Raw genomic sequence first — 24658 nt, forward strand, 5'->3', positions numbered from 1 at the left:
GCAGTGAACAGTATTGTATGCATGCCATCAGACACATATGCAAGCATTTTTATAAGATCAATTTCAAATTTATGGATCAAAGATGGTAATTTTAACAGATATCAATATATTGCCTCTACAGCGATCCTACCAATTTCCAGTGCTCTGGCAAATTATAGGAGCATCCCTCTCCAAAATCTCCACAAAAGTGTGGGCCTTCAGCTGGTATGAATGGCATGCTGTTCACTTTTAATTTGTATTTTTTATCATTATAAGTGAGGTTGAACCTGTTTTCATGCATTTGTTTTCCCTCTGCAATCTGCTGTTCATGACCTTTGGCCATATTTCTGTTGTGTCACCTGTAACAGATATTCAGCGTGTATTGACATTTTCAAGTCTGGCAATGCACATTATTCCTTGTACTTCTTAACGTTTCTACCAATTTCTGGCAAAGAAATCATTGGAATGGACGTGGTAAGTTAAGAAATTAGTTCGGTGGAGACACACCTCATTTACTTTGAGGAAAATAAACCCATTTGAAGAACCAAGTATGAAAGACTGATGAATCTATTTTATCTCATGAAAATTTAAGATGAATGGAAAATACAAAGTGGCATTACAAAACAAAGACCATTGTAGTCACTACGCATAATCTTAAAGGACAGGTAAATATACATATATGTACACACACGAAACCAAAGCAATTAATGACAAGAAGAAATGATAGTCTCTGGAACAGTCGTCCGGCGCCTCCACCTACCCTATGCTTCTAAAGTCTGCCCTTGGCTCATGCCCCACATTCTTCCAGGAATGCATTCCTCGTTTGCTTATCTTTCTTGTCAGCTGGAGTGCAAAGAAGAGACACCGGTTGATTTCTACTCGAACAATGGTCCAGGCACAGCTGCTGTACTCTTGGCTTTCCAGGTAATCATGGATCCTTTGGAAGTACATTTTAATCTGTAACCTAACGTTCTCACTCCCCAAGATGCAGCTGTCCTGCTCTGCTTCCGGGCCTGTGAGTTCTTCTAGGTATTCCAGCTGTTGATGAAGCTCAGTGAGGAACTTCTCCACGTGGCTTTCCTCCCAACCATCTGAAGAAGTATTTGCCCTGAAGAGGTTGAAGATCTGCTGAAGCATCTCGTGAAGAATGGCCAGTGCTTGTCCTTTCTGGTACTGGCGAGGATTCACAGACCGCTGGGGAAGCAGGAAGTTTTTCCTGTGTGGCAGACACTGCTGAATTGATGAGCTTTGCAATGTGCTCAAGAGTTTTAAACTCTCTCTGTTTACTCTTTGTTGGAAGAGAGCCAGTTTCAACTCTAGGGAGAAGATAGTAGAAGAGGCCAACAGCACCGACACAATTTCAAAGAAAGGCTTGTTAATCATGGTGAAGGTCAAATATGCCACTTATCTCTGGGCAGACTTAGTTAGGAAAGCTCCAACTTTAGTGAATGTTTGCCTTTCATGCAGCTCAGATTGTTCTGGAAGGTGTTCTCTTTTGTTGGTTTTGTTTTCTGATGCTGTCATTACTCCGAGATTACATACTGGGTTTTCTGGTTCCCTTTTCGTAGTGTTTATGGGACCTTTCCTCCACTTTCCCCATTGTGTTGGCTGTTTAACGAAGTAACCAAAAGAACTTGTTTCATTGTATGTGTTCCTTGGATAATTACAGACTAGTCACCCAATATGATTTTCTATTACTCTTATTATGTATTAGATACAAAGTTTCACTCAACACAATATGCTTTCTAAATATTTAGTCAAGCTTATTAAAGTTCTTTTATTAAGAGTATTTTTTTAAAGGAGTACTCTTTCATGGAGTAATATTTATCAGAGGCTTAGCAGCACCTATAGCGTGCTTGGACGGGGCAGGGGCAGGGAATTAAAATCTATACAGACTGCTAAATTTAAAAACTCAAGTAGAACTGTAAATTTGTGCAAATGCTTGAGCAAATTAACCTTAAAATATGTATGAACAATCTAAAATTGTTTTTTAATGTTTATTCATTATTTATTTTTGAGAGAGAGCGAGAGAGAGAGAGCAGGTGAGGAGCAGAGAGAGAATCCCAAGCAGGCTCCTCACTGTCAGCACAGAGCCTGACATGGGGCTCCAACTCCCAAACCATGAAATCATGACCTGAGCAGAAACCAAGAGTCGGACGCTCAACAGACTGAGGCACCCAGGCATCCCAAATTGTTTTATATCTTACTAAAGTAGTTCGATATCTAAGTTTCTAACCTATGAAAGTAATGTGAATGAGAAAAAAATTAGCAAAAGAAGGTCATTATAAAGTTATTACAACTGCAGAATATTAGAAATGGCTTATAGGTCCAATAATAGGGAAATGGTTAAATAAATGTTAGTATATCCATATAATTAAATGCCATGTAATCATTATAAATGATAAAGTTATATGTGAAAAGGTTGGGCAGTTGGCTGATGTACATTCCCTAGGGTACCACTAACTATGGTAAACCAAAGCTACTCTCTTTACATTAATAATGCCTCTTGAATTACAAATACCCAGTTCCACATTTTAAGTCCTCCCAAATATGCCCTCAATCTACCTTTCCAATCTTATCTCCCACTGTTGCTCCAAATATAAGGTAAGGGAAACTGAATTCCAGATAAAGTTAATGACTCACTATTTCCTTAATACACCTAGCAGAGGTGTGTGTGTGTGTGTGTGTGTGTGTGTGTGTGTCTTCTCTCTCAGAAATATCACCCATGGTGTTACCTCCTTTGCCTCTAATATGTGTCTATGCAAGGACTAAGGGTTACTTCTTTAGGATGTAGATTTCTTTTACGAAGCTATAATCTGTCTTCTGGATCCTCACAGCATTGTATACCTTTTTAAAAACACTTTTCTTGTTCTGTCTTATGCATGGCTATATATTTTTGTCACATTTACATTTATGTGAGTATGTAAGTATGATTAATGTCATATAGCAGGGTTATATCTAACCATGTTGCTATTTGTTTTCTAATTGTTCATATGGTTTTTTTTCCTTCTTTTGGATTGATTACAAAACATGATTCCATTTTATCTCCACTATTGGTTTATTAGCTATACCACTTTATTTTTATAGTAGTTTCTCTATATATGTCTTTGGGGTGCCCGGGTGGCTCAGTCGGTTAAGCATCTGACTCTTGATTTCAGCTCAGGTCATGGTCAGTTTGTGGGATCGAGCACCATGTGGGACTTTGTGCTGACAGTGTGAAGAATGCTTGGGATTCTCCCTCCCTCTCTCTCTGCCCCTCCCATGCTCGTGTGCTTTCTCTCTTTCTCAAAATAGATTTAAAAACTTAAAAAATATTAAAATATATATCTTTATTTAGCATATTACAATTTACTTTCAAATAATATTACACATGGCTTAAAGGATATCACAATATACTCTTCTCCATCCACTCATCCTTTGTACTCTAGTTGTTATACATTTTCATGTGTTTTAAACCCCACAAACATTGATACTATATTTATTTTAAATAGTCAATTATATATTTTAAAGAGATTTTTTAAATGAGGAAACCTTTCTTCTATATTTACTCATTATCATACATTTACCAACATACCATTTCTGGTGCTGTTCATTTCCTTTCAGTAGATCTAAATTTCTATTTGCTATCATTTTTCTTGAATAACTATTATTATTCTTAAATCCTTTAAAAATTCTTGTATCTCGGTTCTGCTGGTGACAAATTCTCTTGGCTTTTTGTCTGAAAAAGCATTTTGCCTTCAGTTTGAACATACGTTTTTGCTGAGTATAGAATTCTAAGTTGAGATAGTTTTTCCCTCAGTACTGTAAAGATGTTGTTCCATTGTCTTTTGGCTTGCACGATTTCTGAAGAGAAGACTGCTGTCATCTTAATTTTATTTCTTTTGCATAATATGTCTTCTCTTTCCCCAACTGCTTTTAAGGTTTTCTCTGTACCATTATATTTCAGCAATTTGATGATAATGCGCCTTGATGCAATTTTCTTCTTGTATCTTCTATTACGAGTTTCCTAAGCTTTTTGAATCTGTGAGTTTATAATTTTTTTTTAATTTACTTATTTTTGAGAGGGAGACACAGAGCATGAGCAGGGAGGAGGCAGAGACAGAGAGACACAGATCCAAAGCAGGCTCTAGGCTCTGAGCTGTCAGCACAGAGCCCGATGCAGGGCTCAAACTCACGAACTGCGAGATCATGACCTGAGCTGAAGTTGGGCGCTTAACCAACTGAGCCACCCAGGCGCCCCGATAATTTTAATTAAATTGGGAAAAGTTTCAGGCCTTATTTTTTTCAACATTTTTTATCTCCTTCTGGGACTTTAAGTACAGATATATCAGACCATCCAGTATGATCATACAGGCCACTGATGTTTTGTTCGTTTAGCTTTTTCTCTTTTATTTTTGATCATTTCTATGGCGATGTCTTCAGGTTCAGTGATAATTTCTTCTGCTTTATCTTATCTGAATGTTAATCCCATCTAGTATATTTATCACTTTAGGTAGTATATTTCTCATCTCTAGAAGTTTATTTTGTTCCTTTTTGATATCTTTCATTTCTTTCCTCATCACGTTCATCTTTTCTCCTATCTTCCTGGGCTTATGTGGTTTATTTATGATAGGTGTTTAAGCTTCCTTCTCTGCTAATTCTGTCATTTGTGTCATTTCTGGGCCTTGTTTCATGATTATCTTTTCTACTGCTTATGGATCCTATTTTCCTGTTTCTTTGTATGCCTGATGGCTTTTGGCTGGATTCAGAACATTCTAAGTTCTACATCATGGGTACTGGATTTGTTAAGCCCTACATATACGGCTGGGCTTTGTTTTAGGACATAGTTGAATTACTTGGAATCTGTTTGATTTGTTTGGGGCTTGCTTTTCAACTTTGGTAGCATGGATGGAACAGACTTTGTAGTCTAGGGTAATGTCATCTCACTACCAAGGGGCCAACCTTATAAGGACTCTACTCACTGTTCCCTGTACTAGGAAGTCTTTGCACTCTGGCTGATGGAAGCAGGAGATGTTCCCAGCCCTGTGTCCACCCTGGGGATAGTTGGCCCATTCCTTTTTAAAAAATATTTATTTATTTTGGGGAAAGCACAAGCAGGGGAGGGTCAGTGAGAGGGGACAGAGGATCCAAAGTGGGTTCTACGCTGAAAGGTTGACGGCAGTGAGCCTGACGTGGAGCTCGAACTCAGGAACAGTGAGATCATGACCTGAGCCAAAGTCTGACGCTCAGCCCACTGAGCCACCCAAGCACCGAGGCCGATTCCTTCCTGAGTATTCTTTCCCCAGTCTTGAGATTCTAAGTGACATGGACACTAGGTATTCTTAACAAAAAGTTGTGTGTGCAGGGCACGTGGGTCGCTCAGTTGGTTAAGCGTCTGACTTCGGCTCAGGTTGTGATCTCGCGGTTCGTGAGTTCGAGCCCCGCCTCGGGCTCTGTGCTGACAGCTCGGAGCCTGGAGCCTGCTTCAGATTCTGTGTCTCCCTCTCTCTCTGCCCCTCCCCCACTCACGTTCTGTCTCTTTCTCTCTCAAAAATAAGTAAAAAACATAAAAAAAAAAAGAGTCGTGTGTGTGCATGTGTATGTGTACATGCACTTGAGTGTGTGCCTATACACATGCATGTGCATGTAGAGGGTCACGAACGACATATGAAGCCCATGAAATGGCAAAGCCTAGTGTGTGGGTCCCTTTTGTCTAAATCTAAGGATAGTATTAAGGGAATCTACTGCCAGCTTATAATACTTCAGAGAAAAACAGTGGAAAAGTATGACAATGAAAAAAAGTGCTAAGTCTTAAGTATCACTGATTAAGACAAAGTCTTTGAAAAAAATAGAATAGGGGCACCTGTGTGGCTCAGTGGGTTAAGCATCCAACTTTGGCTCAGGTCATGATCTCAAAGTCCATGAGTTTGAGCCCCACGTCAGGCTCTGTGCTGACAGCGTGGAGCCTGGAGCCTGCTTCAGATTCTGTGTCTTCCTCTCTCTGACCCTCCCCCATTCATGCTCTGTCTCTCTCTGTCTCAAAAATAAACATAAAGAAAATTTTAAAAAAGAAAGAAAAAAATAGAATAAACTAATAGTGGCAATCTATCTTTCACTAGAATGGACTTTGTAAGTGGTTTTTAAATTTGCTCAAATATACATTTTTATCTACTCACCTTTTTTCCCACAAATTTATTTAACATTATTGTCAATCTAAAAAACATTGATGCTGCAAAAAAAAACACAAAACCTCGTGATTACCTCTCTGTGTTCAAAATATACCACAATAGCTCATTAGTAAGAAAGGTGTTAAATTTTTTTTAATGTTTATTTATTTTTGAGGGATAGAGACAGAGCAGAAGCAGGGGAGGGGCAGAGAGAGAAGGAGACACAGAATCTGAAGCAGGCTCCAGGCTCCAAGCTGTCAGCATAGTACCCGATGCAGGGCTCAAGCCCACTAACCTTGAGATCATGACCTGAGCTTAAGTCCAGAACGCTTAACCAACTGAGCCACCCAGGCGCCCCTGTAAGAAAAGCATTTTACATTTAACCAAAAGATGGCAGCATAACATCAATTACTTAGAGCCTGGTATCATCTTGCACTGTTGGCAAGAGAAATCCAAAAGTTCATGGCACCTAGTGGTCTAATAATGTGTGGTCAGCAACACATTATTACTTTGACAAAACGAATAGTTCCCACAATGCATAAGATCATTAATTACTCTAAGTCATATGAAGATACTTGTTGGTTAGTATTATGAAGTCTTTCCTTTTTCTTGCCTTGATCGCTTTAATGGACACTTGTTGCTTCCCGACTATTCACAGACATCACTTCTCCCTTTTCTAAGGGCTGTTGGTCAGCACAACCTGACTTCTCTGCATGCTCTTGGGTCTTGTGCTTCTGGCCAGAGTCCCCATCTGACACATCTAGCCCTCATCCAGGCTACTCACTACCTCACTTTCCCTGGACTCAGTGATTATTTTGGGCATGGTCATTTGTCACAATGATCTCAACACAACTCTGCCCCCTTTTTTCTGAGCATCTATTTACAAAAATTTAACCACATTAATTTATCTGTCATCGGATGCTGTTAGTTAGAAGTGATCTTAAATGACATATAATCTCTGCTTCGTATACCTTTTCTGAAAAATCCAGTCCTAAAACCACTATTTGGGCAGAAAAAAAGGTAAGAATTGTGCCAGAAGAGGGGGGGATGCATGGTAGTTCAGAGGGATGCCAGGGCTCAAAGAGGATGAGGCGAGCCTCCATATGGACAGCTGACCTAGCATGGGGTGTTGGAGCCTGAGAAGAGTAGAGTATCTGTGGGGGTACAGTTTCTGGAAAGAGTCATAGCCTAAGGCGAGTGACTTATGGAGGAAGGCAAAGTTCTTACAGAGAAAGTTTCAAAGTACCGCCATAGAAATTACTCAACAACTTTATTCTCCGTTTATTTATAAAAGTTGTATATATTTAAGGTAAATAATGTGATATTTTGGTATACATGTACATTGTGAAATGATCACTATAATCAAGCTAATTAATGTATCTATTACCTCAACGGGGGCGCCTGGATGACTCAGTAGGTTAAACAACTAATTTCTGCTCACGTCGTGATTTCACGGTTTGTGAGTTCGAGCCTTGCGTTGGGCTCTCTGCTGTCATTACAGAGCCCACTTTGGATCCTCTGTCCCTCCCTTTCTCTGCTCCTCCCCACTCACATGTGTGCTCTCCCTCTCTCTCTCACAAAAATAAACAAACATTAAATACATATACCTCATATAGTTCGTATAGCTTACGTAAATACTTACTAGTGTTAATAAGTTAAATAGAGGAATAGCCAGGCAGCCACGTCAAAATGCCTAGATGCCATACTTACTCAGAGGATCAAAGTGAGCCCCATCAGTAATGGGACAAATTGAAATCATGCCCCATCTCATACGATGCAAATCAAAATAACAACATCCCTTCTGCGCTATTCCCACCAATGTAAATAACTTGGATTTAATCATGAGGAAATATCACTTAAACCAAAATTGAGGACCATTCTACAAAATAACTGCCCTGTAACAGTTCAAGGCTGTGAAAGTCAAAGAAAGACCAAGGAAACGTTCCAGATTAAAGGAGACTAAAGGGACCTCCGGTTTCCAGTTCTGCAAATGAGGAGCTTACAAGGCATCACTCTGTCCTATTAAGTAAAAAGCTAAACACACTGAAAAATCAATCACTCTTTTTGGATCCGTAAGACAGAGGAAGACACAGGGCAAACCAACGCCCCCCAAATTGGAGAGAGAGAGAGGCCGGAGAATCCAGGGACTAACAGTTTACTGAAGCAGAGGCTCATGAGCAGAAACCATTGTGGGAAAAGTGTGGAAGCAGGAAACCTGAACTGTAATTGACAGATTGCTAGAGGTTCCGTGAGACTGAAGAATATGCCAACTGAACACAGTGTGATTCTCACCAGTGTCCATTTGCTATTAAGGATATTACTGGTACAACTGGACAAATCTAAACATGAAGGCTGAGTATTACATTCTTCTAATGTAATGATGTTAATTTCTTAGTTTTGATGATGACATTATGGTTATGCAGGAGAAATGTTCCTGCTTATAGGAAATACACATTAAAGTTCGTGAGAATATTGGGGCATCAGACTGGCAGTTACTCTGAAATGTTTCAAAACCAAGATTCTCTCTCTTATATTGGCAATTTTTGTGACTAGTCCAAAAGGGGGAAAAAGTGTGTGTTTGCATGTGCATGTATTTTTTTAGTGAAATTATTCATTTTTGAGATGTGATCACTGAGGCCTCATAAGGCGGAGTACCCTTCTTTCTCCATACTATCATCGCCTATGCTGTTTTTTTTGTCCCCTCTTCACAGTTTAATTGAGGCCAAGAATGGCAAAAATACAGGGAAAGAAAAGGCCACCACTCTGCATTATGAGTATAGCATGATGCTTAAGCTCATGGGCTCTAAAGTGTGACAGCCCAGCTTTACTATCTGTTTGCTGTGTGCTCTTAACCAAGCGATTAACATCTCTGCGTCTCCATTACATCAATGTAAAGACAAGGGTAACAACAGTATCTCATGCAGCTGTTGTGACTTCTGGTTGAAACAATGTGCTTATCACAGTGTTTGGCAGTTGCTCCACACTCAATAAATGATATTAGTATGTTATTTGTATGAGGTATGACAGTATCAATCGATTGAAACACTCTTTTCCATTGACCCCCGGACAAGTACATTCAACATAGCTCTCCAAGCTCAGTCCCCGCTCAGTCCCCTATTAATCAGTCACAGCTGAAAATAAGATGAAGCCTGTCTTCCATCAGTGTTTTTTTTTTTTTCCAGTAAATGTCAATTAATCCAAAGAAAGAAGGATCAAGAGGGTGCATGCTCTAAAAGCACTTAGACAACATGTAGTGGTCCTCATGACATTAATTCAGTCAACAAATTTTTATTAATTGCTTATTATCTTCTTATCACTGTTTAGGCCTGTTCAGTGGGCCAGTGATAAAGATCCCAGGAATGAAGCTTAACTGGATTAGGTAGGGTGAGAAGGGAAAAACAGTGAAGTATAATCAAATTGTATAGCATGACATAAAAGTAGATCAGAATAAGATCAGTTGGGAGCATCTTCTCTTTCTACTTATGGACTGCCTGGCTGTCGAACTTCCATATACAGAACAAGAAAACCAGGTAGCCTGAGATCACCCCCTGAGGCACACTGGGATCTAAGGAATGAGTGGACGAGGATACCACAAAGGGAAATAGAGTGTCTGGATCAGTAGAAGGGAAAGCGGCTTTCAAGAAAGAAGGGTAGTCTAACAGTGTCCCATGCTGCTGAGTGGGTAAGCAAAGAAAGTACTTGAAAGCAGACATTGGTGTTAATGACATGGAAGTCATTAGTGACTTTCGTAAACAGAATTTTCAACAGAGCAGTCTGGGTGGGAGCCAGATTTCACTGCTTTTAAGATGAAATGGAAAAAACAATGTAGGTGATGCCAACAAAAGTTTGATCACTACATGGAGGAGAAAAACCAAAAGAAAGCAATAATGGAATATTCAATCTTGGAGGGCTTTGATATTTTATTTTGGTTTTTGAGGTGGTAATGGCAACCTGTTGACTAGATGAGGCCAGTGGAGAGAGGAGAAAGAGATGGAACTCATGGCAGGCTTGGTCTTTAGCAGGAAGGATGGAAGAAAGACTAGGTGTCAATATAAAATTATATTGACATATATATATATATTTCATATTTAATGTATATGCATGTATTACTTGACTAATATACCTGGTTGGTCACCAGGTATATAGTGCATAGTTGCTTAGTCACCCCTAAGGTAATAATGACATCAATTTACCTTGCTTTGAACAGAAGCAGAGAAGGTCCACAGTCCATCCAGGATTGGGACTTCGCCAGGTGGTATTCAACTGAATGACAATGAAACAAGGGACTCTAAGATACTAGAAAGAGAGCAGTGGAAGTGTTGAATTCTGGAACTGATAACAGGCGAGTCTGGATTATACCTAAATGATCAAGTTCAGGGGCAATATAGTCCACCTACACCCCTCTGATCATACTTCACAATTGACTTCCTATTTTCTCTAGTCTTCATATTTATACTTGGTTAGATAACAATGCTACTTGTGTATCCACTCACATGGCAATATCCACTTACTTAATATATACTACATATGAAATACTTCTTGTAAAGCTTTATGTATTTGTAATTTATCACCTCCTCTTTTCTTCCCCTCACCCCCAACCCTCAGCAGGATTCTTCGGTAAAATATTGTAAAGCAACAGAGACTCTTAGCACATCAAACATATCAAAGTCATAAGAAGTGGTCCAGATAACAAGAGAAAGATTTTTGCTACATAGGATCCTTTCTGACAAAATTAAAAGACCTAAGCTTTTCGGAGATCATCAGGAAAAGATACACCAAAGCTCTTCAAAGATGCAGGCAAATATGGGCATCATGGTTTTGAGAATATTTCATCACGCAGCCAGGAGTGAACTGGGTAATTGGGCAGGGAGGGGACAAGGAGTTTAAGACAGAGGGAAAATGAAGGGCAGAAGAGAGAGACGGAACCCTGTACAACCATGAAAGATGGTCTCTATAAACTGAAAAGTATCTCAGTGGGAAAAGTTAAGAATTTGTTTGCATGTCCTCTGAACTCCAAGTATGTTTACTGTTGGTTAGTGGTAGAATTTTCTTTCTAGTAGCAGACAACACCCCCATGATTGTCTAAAATTTTTATTTAACTACCATTATTGCACTACATGCTAACTAACTTGGATGAAAATTAAATAAAATTTTTATTTAACTAACACCTACAACTCTATGTGTAAAGCATTACTTTTGGCAAACTCTAAATATGAATTCATTTCATTGTTCTATGATTTAAGTGCTCTTACAGCTCCCATCGCACAAATAAGGAAACCAAGACATGGACGTATTAAATCCAAATGTTGTGCAGTACTAAGAGAACATATTGATATTATTTATAATCTTTATAATAGGCTTGAGAGGTAGGTCTTATTATCTCCACTTTAAAATGAAAAGAAAAAAAAAACCACCTGTGATTTAGAGAAGTTAAATAACATTTCCAACCACAGGGACTTTCACTTCTGATCATGAGGGACTTACAGGTCAAGAATTAACCTCCCAGAGTAAACAGCTAGAAAACTAGACAAAATATAGGCAACAGCTATTTGTAGTCACTGGATGAAAGGCAGCGGAAGACTGTCGTTCCTGAGAGATGGGAAGCAAATGAGGCTTTCTAATTGGAGGCAGTTTCTAGACTGGGCTCCAGGAAGGAGGATCCTCCCTAGACAATCTTTCTGAGTTGAAGAAACAGAGATTAGAGTTTGGGGAGGCCAAAAACAACCAGAACTTGCAGAGCAGAGCACCCAAAAGGAGGGAGCTAGTTATGGAGAGAGAGTTTCAGAAATTTTCAGAGGGGTACTCTTGAGTCCTTGGTGAATACTGACCTGTGCACACATCAGGTGAAGCCCAGTAAGGCTCAACAAGTATAACGTTCAGAGGAAGAAAACAAACATCATGGGGCTTGAAGCCAAAGAATACATTCAGGGTTGGAAATCATTCCAAGTCCCACCAGCTACCTAGGAGAGACATTCTTGAATCCATAGGGCATTCAATGAAGAACCCCCAAAAAGTCACTCTTAAATATGAGGCTAAATTAGTCCTAAAGTAAAGCCTAATCAAGACCTGTCTTGAAAGAGCTTAAGAACAAGATCGGAAAAAAACCAACTAATCTACAACCAATGACTGCCTACAGAACAAAACCCAAAATTCTTTAAAGAAATAAAACAAAATCCAGCACACTAAAACATAAAACTACAATGTCTGACATTCAATATAAACTATTAAACCTATAAGGATATAGGAAAATGTGTTTCCCGTATTCAGGAAAAAAAATGAGTCAACAGAAATGGACTGAGAGATGATGGAATTAGCAGAGATATTAAAGCAGCTACTCTAAATAAGATCCACAGGGAAAATGAACATAAATACAATGAGAAGGGAAATGGAAAACAGAACAAAAAACTGAACCAAAGAGACACTCAAGACCTGAAAAACACAATATCTGACAATGTCACTAGATGGGATTAACAACCCAAAACAAAGACACAGCAAAATGGTTAGGTCATAAGCAGAATTAAAACCAAGCTCCACGTGACTCTAAGGTATTATCATGTTCCCTTGGTGCTTCTCATTTTACAGTGCCTTCAAAAAAAAAAAAAAAAACCCCACAGCTAACAACAAAAGTAGAAATATCATCCAAGGAGAGGTTTTGTGGGTAGAAGGGCAAATGTAAACATGTCACAAGGAAGAGAACAATTTGAGGATCAAGACAGACACAGGCTCATATTCTAGCTCTGTCATTTAGCTAGGTGAACTTGTACAAACCTCTACAGCTTTGAATTCATGGCCTCATCTGTAAAATCGGGATCGAAAGATAGCCTGATATATAACAATATATACCAATTATTGAGATAACATATGAGAAGTTATTTATCATCCACTTGGCACACAGAGACATAACTGTTTTCAATCGCTAGTAGGGGAGAACCCTGAAATTCTTACCTGGGCTTAAGAAAGTACATAAAAATCAATGATTGAAAGGTCTGAACAAGGCTCAGGAAAAGCTCTGTTCTCTCTCTCTCTCTCTCTCTCTCTCTCTCTCTTTGTGTGTGTGTGTGTGTGTGTGTGTGTGTGTGTTTAAGGGAGTGGTCCTGGGTGCCAAGAGGTCCTGGATCCTTTTGCACCAAACTTTTGCCGCATCTAAATCTAATGGGCCAGATAATGTGAGCAAACATATTTCTTCCAGAATAGTGTACAGTGTCTTCAATGGATGCTGCTCTTTTGACCTGAAAAAGTTAACAGGGATTCTACGTGGAAATCATTACAGAAAAAGATCTGCCAAAATATATATTTTAGGAAACGTGCCGGTCCACTTCACATTGTTGTAATGAATGCTGTCTTGTTTCCTTGGAACAAAATGTATTTGAAAGAGTCCGTGTCTTACGCTGAGATAGTCCTGGCTCTGAAATAGCACACGAGCTGCACAGTACTTGGAGAGCCAGTCAACTGCAGTAAGCTGCCATTTTGGTAAATTAGGTACGTAACAGTAACACCGTAGACTAGTGACAAGGATTAAATAAAGTAACGTATATAAATTGCCTAGTATTAGTCATTTAAAATTAGTTTGCTGTCCTTCTGGAGTCCTTTTTGTCCCCCTCCAATTCCTATTTATTTTATTTGACATGAAATCTTCCTGATACGGGAACTGAGCTAAGGTTCCAAACCACTGGTCCCTGGTGTCAACTCTCTCAGGTTAGATTTGTCACTTCTTCCTTTCCTGAAGAAACATTGGATAGACCAAAAGAGACAAACACCAGAGAAGCCACTGTAACCACATGGGGCTCTGTCACATTTGGAATTCGTTATTCTCTGAGGTTTGAGAAGAACTCAACCGGCTTCAGTCCTTGGCAGAGCAAAGAGAAAAATAAATCAAAAGTCTATAAAATAGTAAAGAGCTATAAACTTTGCCCTTTGCCTTCTTACTCTAGCAGACATTTTTCAAGGCTCTAAGCATTATCAAGTGACACGGTTGTCTAAAATCAATACTGCTACCTGTGTAACGACCAGAAAGCAGATATGAACAAGGGTGCCTGAGCTGGTCCAGGGATTGATGAGTTTGCTGAGTAACTTAGTCTGACTACCTGGTCACATATTTCTCTTGACACAGTGAACAACTAGGACCAGAGGGATCCCTAGCGGGAAGGCTATGGCCTAAAAGCCTTCCCACTAGTGGGAAGTTTCCAGGAAACAGACTGAAGTATTATCAAAAGATCAGTGAGATGGGAGAATATCATGTGATCTATGGACTGCCATGCCAGGAATCCAAGTTCACCTCAGTTCCAGATAAAGATACTCTTGTGGCCTGAGATAAGAATTATTGCCTCAAATAAATAAGATGTTCTTCTAAATAAATAAATAAACTAAAAACTAAGACAAGGTATCGCTGCTTAAAAAAAAAATCTTATTAAAGGTGCAGTAGATTTGTAAAGTTCTTTTTTTTTAAATTTTTTTTAACGTTTATTTATTTCCGAGACACAGAGAGAGCATGAGAGGGGGAGGGGCAGAGAGAGAAGGAGACACAGAATGTGAAGCAGGCTCCAGGCTCTGAGCTGTCAGCACAGAGCCTGACGCGGGGCTCGAACTCACAAACCATGAGATCATGACCTGAGCCGAAGTCGGTCGCTCAACCGACTGAGCCACCCAGGCGCCCCTGTAAAGTTCTTTATAACGAGTAAACACCTATGCCTGGAGCTCAAAAAGGGAGGATTATTTAACAGACTTAAATTCAATTTCAATTTTTTTCGAACATAATTACACTTATTAACAGTGAGTCAATTTATCTGCATGCTCAACTTCCTGAGGGCACCTTAGTTTGACCCCATCTATCAGTGTCAAACTTCACTCCGACTAACCTGGGAAGCCAGGAAACCCAATCTGTGTGTTATATTCCTTGGGTCATGTGTGAATGCAAGATGAAGAGAGTCATTCTAAAGATAGAAAACTGGGAGACAGCTGCCCAGAGTGGCCCCTATTGAAATTCAAGAGAAGATGGCTTGGAAATGGACACACACTCAACAACAGGCAGCAACTGGGGCACGGGTGGAGCACGCTGGAAGGATGGCAGTGTCTCTGATAAGCATCCTGTGTGGTGACAGTTCTCCTTTTTGGGGGTAGGAATAAAGGTTTTTTAAAAGAAGTCTTTAGACACAGGAACAAATGTTCTCTTTGTCACTATGACTTTGCAGCAGATACAGTCAGGTCACATAATGAAGCCATTCATTAGCGTTGGGAATATAAACTGAACCTCTTCCTATTCATCTCACCCTTCCTGAAGGTCAGAACAAGATTAAGATCACCCTGAAATGAACGGCCTGCCTGGCCGGTGGTGTAATGACACTTTCAAGACGGTTTCATTAAATCAGTTTCTGAGGCCCTCAGAATGGTTTTTCTTTTTGAAACATCAGCAGGCATGATCTTTATGTACAGAGAAGAAAAGAACATTAAAACAATTTTTTAATGCTTATTATTTATTTTTGAGGGAGAGAGGGAGAGAGAACCGGGGAGGGGCAGAGAGCGAGGGAGACACAGAATCTGAAGCAGGCTCCAGGCTCCAAGCTGTCAGCACAGAGCCCGACATGGGGCGCTAACTCACGAGCCATGAGATCATGATCTGAGCTGAAGTTGGACACTTAACCAACTGAGCCACCCAGGAGCCCCAGAAAAGAACATTTTAAAAGAAAACACCTTATATCGTAGGAGGGGGAAAATGGACACTATGAAACGTTGCCAGTCAGCTGTTGTTTGGGATTGAGTGATGAATACAAAGCATTGTAGTACTGTAAGTCTTTGAGGTTATTTGTTGGCATTTCAGAGACCAAGGAGATCATTTTATATTCATCAGGTGGGCTTTAAAAAAAATGTGCGATTTTGAATAGTAGCTCCTGGCCATATCCTCTGTATGTTCACACTACCATCCCAGAAATTTAAGGACAGTGATTTCTTATTAAAGAAAAGTATGAACTACAATGCTTAATTTTAGACTTCAGCAAAATTGAACTTTTCCGTCTGTAGTTCATGTCTATTTAGCCATAATTAGAAGATCACATACTGGGGGTGCCTGGGTGAGTCAATCAGTTGAGTGTCCAACTTTGGCTCAGGTCATGGTCTCGTGGTTCATGGGTTCAAGCCCTGCATAGGGCTCTGTGCTGACAGCTCAGAGCCTGGAGCCTGCTTCACATTCTGTGTCTCCCTCTCTCTCTGCCCCTCTCCTGCTTGTGCTTGGTCTCTCTCTCTCTCAAAAATAAATAAACATTAAAAAAAAAAGATCACACACTGATGTGAACAGAAAAAGTGCATAGATATATGGTGGGGAAGGAGAATGGTAGAAAGCGGAGGGCATTAAAAGACAGGCAATAGAAACAAAACATTTTGTAACTTATTGAGATATAAGTACAGGCACAACTACGTTTTTTAAATAAGAAAAGCAGTGATAAATTTTCTGACTCTCAAAATTTTACATCAGATTTTATATTAGACTGACATGTTATTTTTCATTTTATTAAGAGTTTAATAGTGAAGACCATTGGTTCTCAGACTCAGTGGAACAAAGGTTTTGCAAGTTGAAGCTAGATGATCTGCTGTTAAAATCAAATACTAGCAAGGATTTCCCAATTCATATACAAATAAGTTAATGGGAGCACTTTCTAAATTGTAAGCATTTTCCTCATAAATTGGTCTTAAACCACTCATGTGGCAATGATTTACCTTGACTTCTCAAAATGGCATCTGATTTGCTCATAGCACACAATTAAAATAGTCATAGCAGTAATTCATGGTGTTCTTTTAATAACACCATGACTCCTAGATGTTTTGTCCTCTAAAGATGTTAGAAAACGATAGACTAAGACCATTGATCTATTGGTAGATAAGCAAATTTAAGCTTAAAGAAATAAAGAGAAAGGAATCCAGGTGTGTTTATGGGCCCCAAACAAAAATGGGAACTCTGCATATGGTCTGTGGAAAAGTGGGTCACTGCATGTAAGGCAATGTGGATATCTTTGTCAGGCTTTACAAAGGATAAAGTTTCAGCAAGTGCGACACAGTTAATTTTGAGACTTTTCTGGAAGGCAGTGCCTTCATGAATTACTCTTTATGTTCCCCCAAAAGGAAACTTGATCTTTAAGGACTTGTTACTCCTTTAAAATCTAGATTACGAGGGTTTGAAAAGATCATAAACTTCATTTATTTAATAATGGAAATCGTTAGTCATTTTTACAAGTATTTACTGAGTACCTATCAAAACTAGCAGTGAAACCTAGAGATGCCTCATGTGATTCCTAAAGATAGGTTTTGAATGTTACATCTTTTTCCAAATGATCACTCCTCTTGTCCTTTCAGAGAGAAAGAACATGTTGTTAGCTTTTAGATTCTCTTGTAATTTTCCTGTAAGAAGAGGTGGAGAACAAATCTACAAACCAAAACACATTAACAGGGAATTACAAAGGTTAGCTAAAACTCAACACCCAAAAAAACAAATAATCCAGTGAAGAAATGGGCAAAAGGCATGAATAGACACTTCTCCAAAGAAGACATCCAGATGGCCAACCAACACATGAAAAGATGCTTCACATCACCCATCATCAGGGAAATACAAATCAAAACCACACTGAGCTATCACCTCACACCTGTCAGAATGGCTAACATTAACAACTCAGGCAATGACAAATGTTGGCGAGGATGTGGAGAAAGAGGATCTCTTTTGCACTGCTGGTGGGAATGCAAACTGGTTCAGCCACTCTGGAAAACAGTATGGAGGTTCCTCAAAAAATTAAAAATAGAACCACCCTACAACCCAGCAATTGCACCAGTAGGTATTTATCCAAGGGATACAGGTGTGCTATTTTGAAGGGGCACACGCACCCCCATGTTTATAGCAGGGCTATCAACAATAGCCAAAGTATGGAAAGAGCCCAAATGTCAATCGATGGATGAATGGGTAAAGAAAATGTGGTATATATATATACAATGGATTATTACTGGGCAATCAAAAAGCATGAAATCTTGCCATTTGCAACTACGTGGATGGAACTAGAGGATATTTTGCTAAGCAAAATTAGTCAGTCAGAGAAAGACAAATATCATGACTTCACTCATATGAAGACTTTAAAATGAAACAGATGAACACAAGGGAAGGGAAGCAAAAATAATACAAAAACAAGGGGACAAAACATAAGAGACTCTTAAGTATGGAGAACAAACAGGGTTACTGGAGGGGTGGTGGGAGGGAGGATGGGCTAAAAGGGTAAGGAGCATTAAGGAATATACTCCTGAAATCATTGTTGCACTATATGCTAACTAACTTGGATGTAAATTTAAAAATAAAAAACAACAACAACAAAGATTAGCTGAAGGCAAGAGAAATGCCAGGGAAGACTGCAAATCAGCACACTGCCTTATTACTATTTTTAAAAACTCGTCCATTCATGTTTAAAAAAATTAAAGAAGGCCAAAATAAAGAAATGCTTTACTCTGATTCTGGCTACCACCAAAAAGGACGTTTTCAAGAGCACCCAAGGAAAACCCTAAGATTAAATTGGAAATGTGGGTTATTTATGCTATGGTCATAATGTCTTTCACGGAGATATTCTGGATTACATAACTTCAGAATTAAAGCAAAGGTGAAAGATCTGGGAAATTAAACAAGATATCAGACTTGATTCCTTGAATCTAGAAAGTCCTTCTTTTTTCTCATGATTTCTCTAACTCAGCAAATCACTGGACATCAAATTCATTTGTGGGGTAAACGTCAAAAGAACCAGGGCTGAAGTAGAACATGAAATGAGGAGACCCAGCCTCACGTATTCTCCAGAGTTTATCCAAAATTCTTGGAAGCAGTAAGATAAGGGATGGAAAAAGAGAGGGCAAACACCAAAAACTGGGAACTTACGTGGGCTCTATTATGAAATGATGAGGAAGAGGAGAGACAAGGAATCTCTAAGGTTTAATCCTTTCTGGGAACATCAGCATACTTTAAATCTTATGTGTGTGTGAGAAAGTCCTATAAATGAATGCTTTGAAGAACAAAGCACATCATGAAAAAGAGGAGAAACAGAAGCGACAAATAAGAATTGGGGTTATGGTTTTTAACCAATACAATTAGTGTTTGATCAGGATATATGAGAGTAGGAAAATAATTCTGAATTTGTAAGTGTATGTAGATATTCAGTGATGACATTTGGTGAGCTTAGGTAAACCCTGCTCACACTCTTTACAAAGAGGGACCCTTGTCCTATGACCTAGGCAACCATGTTTTGTAGCAGGCTAGAAGGTGACTGGACCAGAGGTGGCAAAAGACCTAAGGACTGCCCGTGGTAGAACCCTACGACATGGTTTGGCACAGGACAGCTGGGCCATCAGCTTCTTAATGTTGGTAATTTGAGCTGGAATACATGGAGAAGTTAAATGTGAGGGGTGAAGATGAGACAGAGACTGAGTCCACAGAAGTGGGTGGTGGTACTTTTAAGAGCCCCTTCTAAGCCAAGGCTCTGAGAAAGAGAAAAATGAGTGAAAATACAAAGTTGACCCGAAGAAGAAAATGGAGTTGCCTCTCAGAAGGGAGTAGGGAACCAACGAGCAATAGATACACAGGGAGTGACAGGTGGAGAGAAGAGGCTTTCCTCAGAGCTGTTTTAGTTCTTGACATCTTTTAGTTCCAGCCATGAATTCTTACACCGGACCCTTCTTCCAGAGGTAAGTGGGGCAAGACTCTGATCCTTGAAATCAGAGTTTAATCATAGCAATAAGGCGCTTCTGAAGAGTTTATGCTGGGAAAGGAGTCCTCACTAAGGAAAAGGAACTGCAGCATTTCATACGCGCGTGTGTGTGTGTGTGTGTGTGTGCGTGTGTGTGAATTCAAGTTAATAAAAGCCAATCCCTTTGAAGTACTTTGTATATCAAACAACACTTGATAATTATCATGACAGATATCATCAGATGTATGTGCAAGGTGTTGTCCTGGGTATCATGACGATATACAAAGAAGTAAGACAGGTACTCTCCCTCCGACAAAACACTCTTAGGAGGATCTAAGTAAACTTAAAACACATCTTCTTTGGAATGGTTTTCCTTCACCATTTCCTGCCTAAATTAGATTGCCTTGTTATGTTTCCACACACACAAAAGTACTTCCCAGTCATAATCACACTTACAATGGCTTATCTCTTTTCTTAGACTGCAAGCCACAGGAAGGTACTGTTCCTGGAACATGGCACACACCTAATAAATACTGTATGATGAATAAATAACTGAAAAAAAACTAAGCCATGACAGAGAAAGTTGGGTAAAGGACTTCGGTAATTCTCAAAAAACTGACAAAGCTTTTATGCTGTAACAATGCAAGTAAGAGTCATGTGATTCAAAATAATCGTTAAGCACTGTACAATTATTTTGAATGTATTAAATTTAGAAAAAGTATTCATTGAAAGACTCTATAATCATTTGTATCTTACAAGGTGGGGTTTCTCTCCTTTTTCACTTTGTGGCCTTGTCACTAGTTACATTTGTTTCCTTTGTAAAAACAGGAAAGGTAAAAACCTTTTCTTCATTCTCAAGTGCTGGTCTTTCTTTCCGTATTAGATCTTGATCTGCCCAAGATGATCTTTCTCTTTCTCTTTTCCTCCTTCGCCACTCACTCCCCACCTCCACAATCCAGCAATACACAACCTAATTTTTTTTTTGACGAGTCTTCAAAGTCCAGTACAGTTTGAGAAATCAGGAAAGGTTTGCAAGTGAAAAGGCAGATCAGGAAATACGAGCAGTTATTTTTGGTCACCCAATTTCCAGGAGTGCTCTCCTGTAAATTACCTTAATGATGAGGTAATGAATTTGGAATCAGCAAGGCAAATCACTCATTTTTTCTGGAAAGTTAAGCACTTAGATATGTATGCAAACCACGAGGGTGGCCTGCTTCCCAGTAACTAACTACATCATCTTCCTGTAATATCATCCCAGTTTTGTTTCCCCATGCACGCTTGATGACTCCCCTCTGCACAGATCTTTCGGGACTTACAGATTTTGAATTTCAAATTTAGCAAATTGTCTTTGCTGACATGTTTCTAATTTGCATTTCTCATGGCATTGTAGAGGCGCTATAAGGCAAATCTCCCACTGTTATTCTCTGCTATGAGACTTTGAAGGTTCTCTAGACTATTTAAGAAAAGGTGTCTGCTTTTGTTGCCGTATACAGATTACGTTCCTGCTCTGTCAATGGAAAACGCCGCAGTTCGGCACTGAGGGCCCTCTTACCGCCACAAAAGGCCACACATCTATCCTCAAATACTTGCTCAGATTGGCTTATCAACTTATGAATGAATACACTTTCTCATTTGCCAACTGGGCTTTGCTTTCAAAGACATATGACGGCAAGGTCTTTATATTAGGGAAATACTAGTAATTCTCCACAGCAACTAAATATATGATCATATATGCAATGCACAGGTAAAGCCCACTCCTTGCCACTTTATGAAAACAAAAATGTTCTGCATCCAAGAATAATACATGAACTCTCAATTTGAACTGTGCATTGGAAAAACTTTAGGAAACACATATCCCATTCCACAGAGCTCTCCTTCCTTCTCCCACAGCAAGATCTTGCTCACCCAAACTCCTGTTTCCCAAAGTTTGACTATCTTAAATTCCTTAACATTTTATTTAGGTTGATTAACTTCTAAAATATTACAACAAATTTATTCTTTTAAACGTATATGTATTTTTGAGAGACAGAGACAGAGCACAAGCCAGGGAGGGGCAGAGAGAGCGGGAGACACAGAATCTGAAGCAGGCTCCAGGCTCTGAGCTGTGAGCACAGAGCGTGACCTGGGGCTCGACCCACAAAGCACAAGGTCATGACCTTAGCCGAAGTCTGACACTTAACCGACTGAGCCACCCAGGCGCCCCATAACAAATTTCCTTTCAAAAGTAAACTATAATGTATATTTTTCTAGCACACATTAAATAAGTACACAAAATATTTATATGGGAATAAACACATTATGTTAGTTTCAGCAAAACTACAAATAATAGTCCTCTGGTTTGAATATGGGTTCGAACTGCATGCTGATGGAATAAGTACTCCCCTTCAGTGGAAGCTCCAGGCCCCCACTTTTTTGCTTCTGTGTTCCCAGATGACAGAACTAAAAGACGATGGGCCCCAACATACAAGCTCCTGTCCATTTAGCTGCTATAAATATAAGGGTAAATGACTACAATCCTATGAATTGAAACTTTATAGCCAGTTTAGAATAAAATACTTTCAATCACTTCAAAAGTAAACTTTTGTAGGGGTGAAGGGAGCCAGGGAGGGTTGGAAGGACTTAATAAACAGTATCCAAGGACTTTGTATAACTTCTAACCGCTTTCAAAGCAGTGTCATGTACCTTACCTAATTTGAGTCTCATAAGCCAAATGAGATAGAAAAAAGGTGTAGGAGTTACAGAATCATTATCATTATTTGAAGGCCTAGAAGCTATTTCTGGACTTTAAACAGCGTAAGAGAAGCCGGACCTTTCCTCCAGATAACACTAAAATATCACATTTCTTCTCTTTTGACCGGGATTAGCTAGCAAATGAATGGTTCACGCTGGATGAGAACAAAGTTCTGCCTTTTAACCAGAACTCAGTATTTTTTACTCATACTTAAATTATACAATAACACAAAGCAATAAAAGACTATAAACATTTTAAAATAAAATTAATGACTAGTCAAGATCTCCCAACTATTTTCTTCTTGTAGAGTCCCTTCCAGTTTGCCTGCATGATGTTTTCACAGCTATATTTTTGCTTTCCCCTTTTTTCTTTCTAATTTATCATATAGTCTCTCTTGCTATTACTTCCAAATAGGATGACAGATTAAATGCTCTGCCCAAATTCATGTACGGTGTTAGAAAATGACAGGTCTGGGAGTAGAGCCTAGATGGTTTTGTTTTTGCATTTCATTCTGAAGCTGTTTTTACTACACTGTCTCACAAAGGAAGAGAAGTCCCAATTTTTAAAAATCCACAAAAATCTAAACTTCAGAAACAGATCAATTAAGATGTGACCCTTTAGTTTATGGAAAGATTTGCCACCGTAGCAGTCCTAGAAGTGTTGAAAATTCCCCTTCTGCGTAATTAGACTTGGTCTCTCGCCTCGAGGAGTTCATAGATCACTTACAATTTGACATAAATTCTAAACAAGTATGTATATTGAGAGGGAGAGGATTTGGGTCAATATCAAGTCAATCAAGAAAGAAAAGACAACATCTTAGAAATTGTAACGTGAGCCAGCGGAGAAAAGATGATTGAATTAAAAACAACTCCACAGAAGCACATGGGCAGCCTATGGTGCTCCAGTGTGCCGTGATATGGGCTGTTTATGTAAGAAACCCCAGAGTAAAAAGAAAACACAATTACAAAATGCTGTTCCAGTTTTCCGTTAAGCACAGCTACAGTAGAAAGCAGGCTGCTTCCAAGACCATGCCCGAATTCCATCTTGGGAACTGTATGAGATGTTAAAAAATTTGCCCTGTGACGTGAGATTGAAGACAGGTGTTTTCAAAGTGTAGTACGTTGTCAAACTATCAAGATGCTTGTTAGTGAAGATCCTTCAGTCTCAGTCAAGACCCATTAAATCAGAATGTCTAAGGGGTTAGTTTGGGATCTGCATTTCTTCACAAGCTCTCTAGGTAGCTGATAATGAACGCTGAAGTTGAAAACCCCAGAAATTACTGGATATAACAGTAAAACCTTGGATTGCGAGTAACTTGTTCTGCAAGTGTTCTGCAAGTCAAGCAAACATTTCTAATAAATTTTAACTTGATAAATGAGCGATGTCTTGCAGTAGGAACAGTACGCGATGCTGAACATCACATGATCACAACTGAGCCAATGGTTCTCTCTCTGCGGGATTGTGGGTGACCGTCTCCCATGCGTGGTTGCCCGGTCTCAGGTCATGGTGTTTGGCAGAAATCAGTGATTTTTCAGAAGCTTGGAAGGTGCCCACAACTGACACTGGTGTATTTTTTGTCACTTCAGAGCACCTATGGACAGTCCTTTGCTTTTCCATAGAAAAGTTAGCTTAGGAATGCTTTGCTTCATTTTAGGTCAGGCTGCCTGCAGATATAGACCCTTTTCTCTGCTGCCTTATTGCCAGTTACACTAAATATGACAAGAATTTATTAATACTCTACTGTAGTCAACATCCGTGCGAGCATATACAATTGCCCCCGTGCAGCAAAAAGGTTGAAAGTTAAGGCGGTAAGAAGGAGATGATTATGGTGGAAGTTAAGAAGGAAACCATCGAGAAGTATGAACGAGGTTTGCGAGTAGCTAAAATCACAAGATTTTATAAGTCTACATCAGCAACTCGTCTGCAGAGGAGGAGAAAAAGGATGGAGGAATCCCTCACTTCAAATGAGATTAGGGAGATGTGTAAAATGCGGGAAACATTGCAGAATTTTGTAGAAAAGCACCACAGGAATAAGGCTGTAACGGTACGAGTGATGAATCTGTTTGACGACAATGCAATGTCACATTTCTGCGAAATCCTCAGAAGGA

The 24658-nt window shown here is 39.4% G+C and overlaps 1 protein-coding gene across 1 annotated transcript; it reads right to left on the bottom strand.

Moving 5' to 3' along the window:
• Positions 1 to 260: 260 nt before the first annotated feature.
• Positions 261 to 1493, bottom strand: IFNE (interferon epsilon). Its single transcript, XM_030294053.1, has one exon. The coding sequence runs from the start codon at positions 1360 to 1362 to the stop codon at positions 736 to 738; it is 627 nt and encodes a 208-aa protein (XP_030149913.1). The 5' UTR covers positions 1363 to 1493; the 3' UTR covers positions 261 to 735.
• Between the last annotated feature and the right edge of the window lie 23165 nt (positions 1494 to 24658).

This window comes from Lynx canadensis, chromosome D4, assembly GCF_007474595.2.
Source record: "Lynx canadensis isolate LIC74 chromosome D4, mLynCan4.pri.v2, whole genome shotgun sequence".
Taxonomy (NCBI): Eukaryota; Metazoa; Chordata; class Mammalia; order Carnivora; family Felidae; genus Lynx; species Lynx canadensis.

Bases quoted from the DNA above. Each gene is read 5' to 3' on its own strand.
- IFNE (XM_030294053.1), bottom strand. From the start codon at position 1,362: ATGATTAACAAGCCTTTCTTTGAAATTGTGTCGGTGCTGTTGGCCTCT.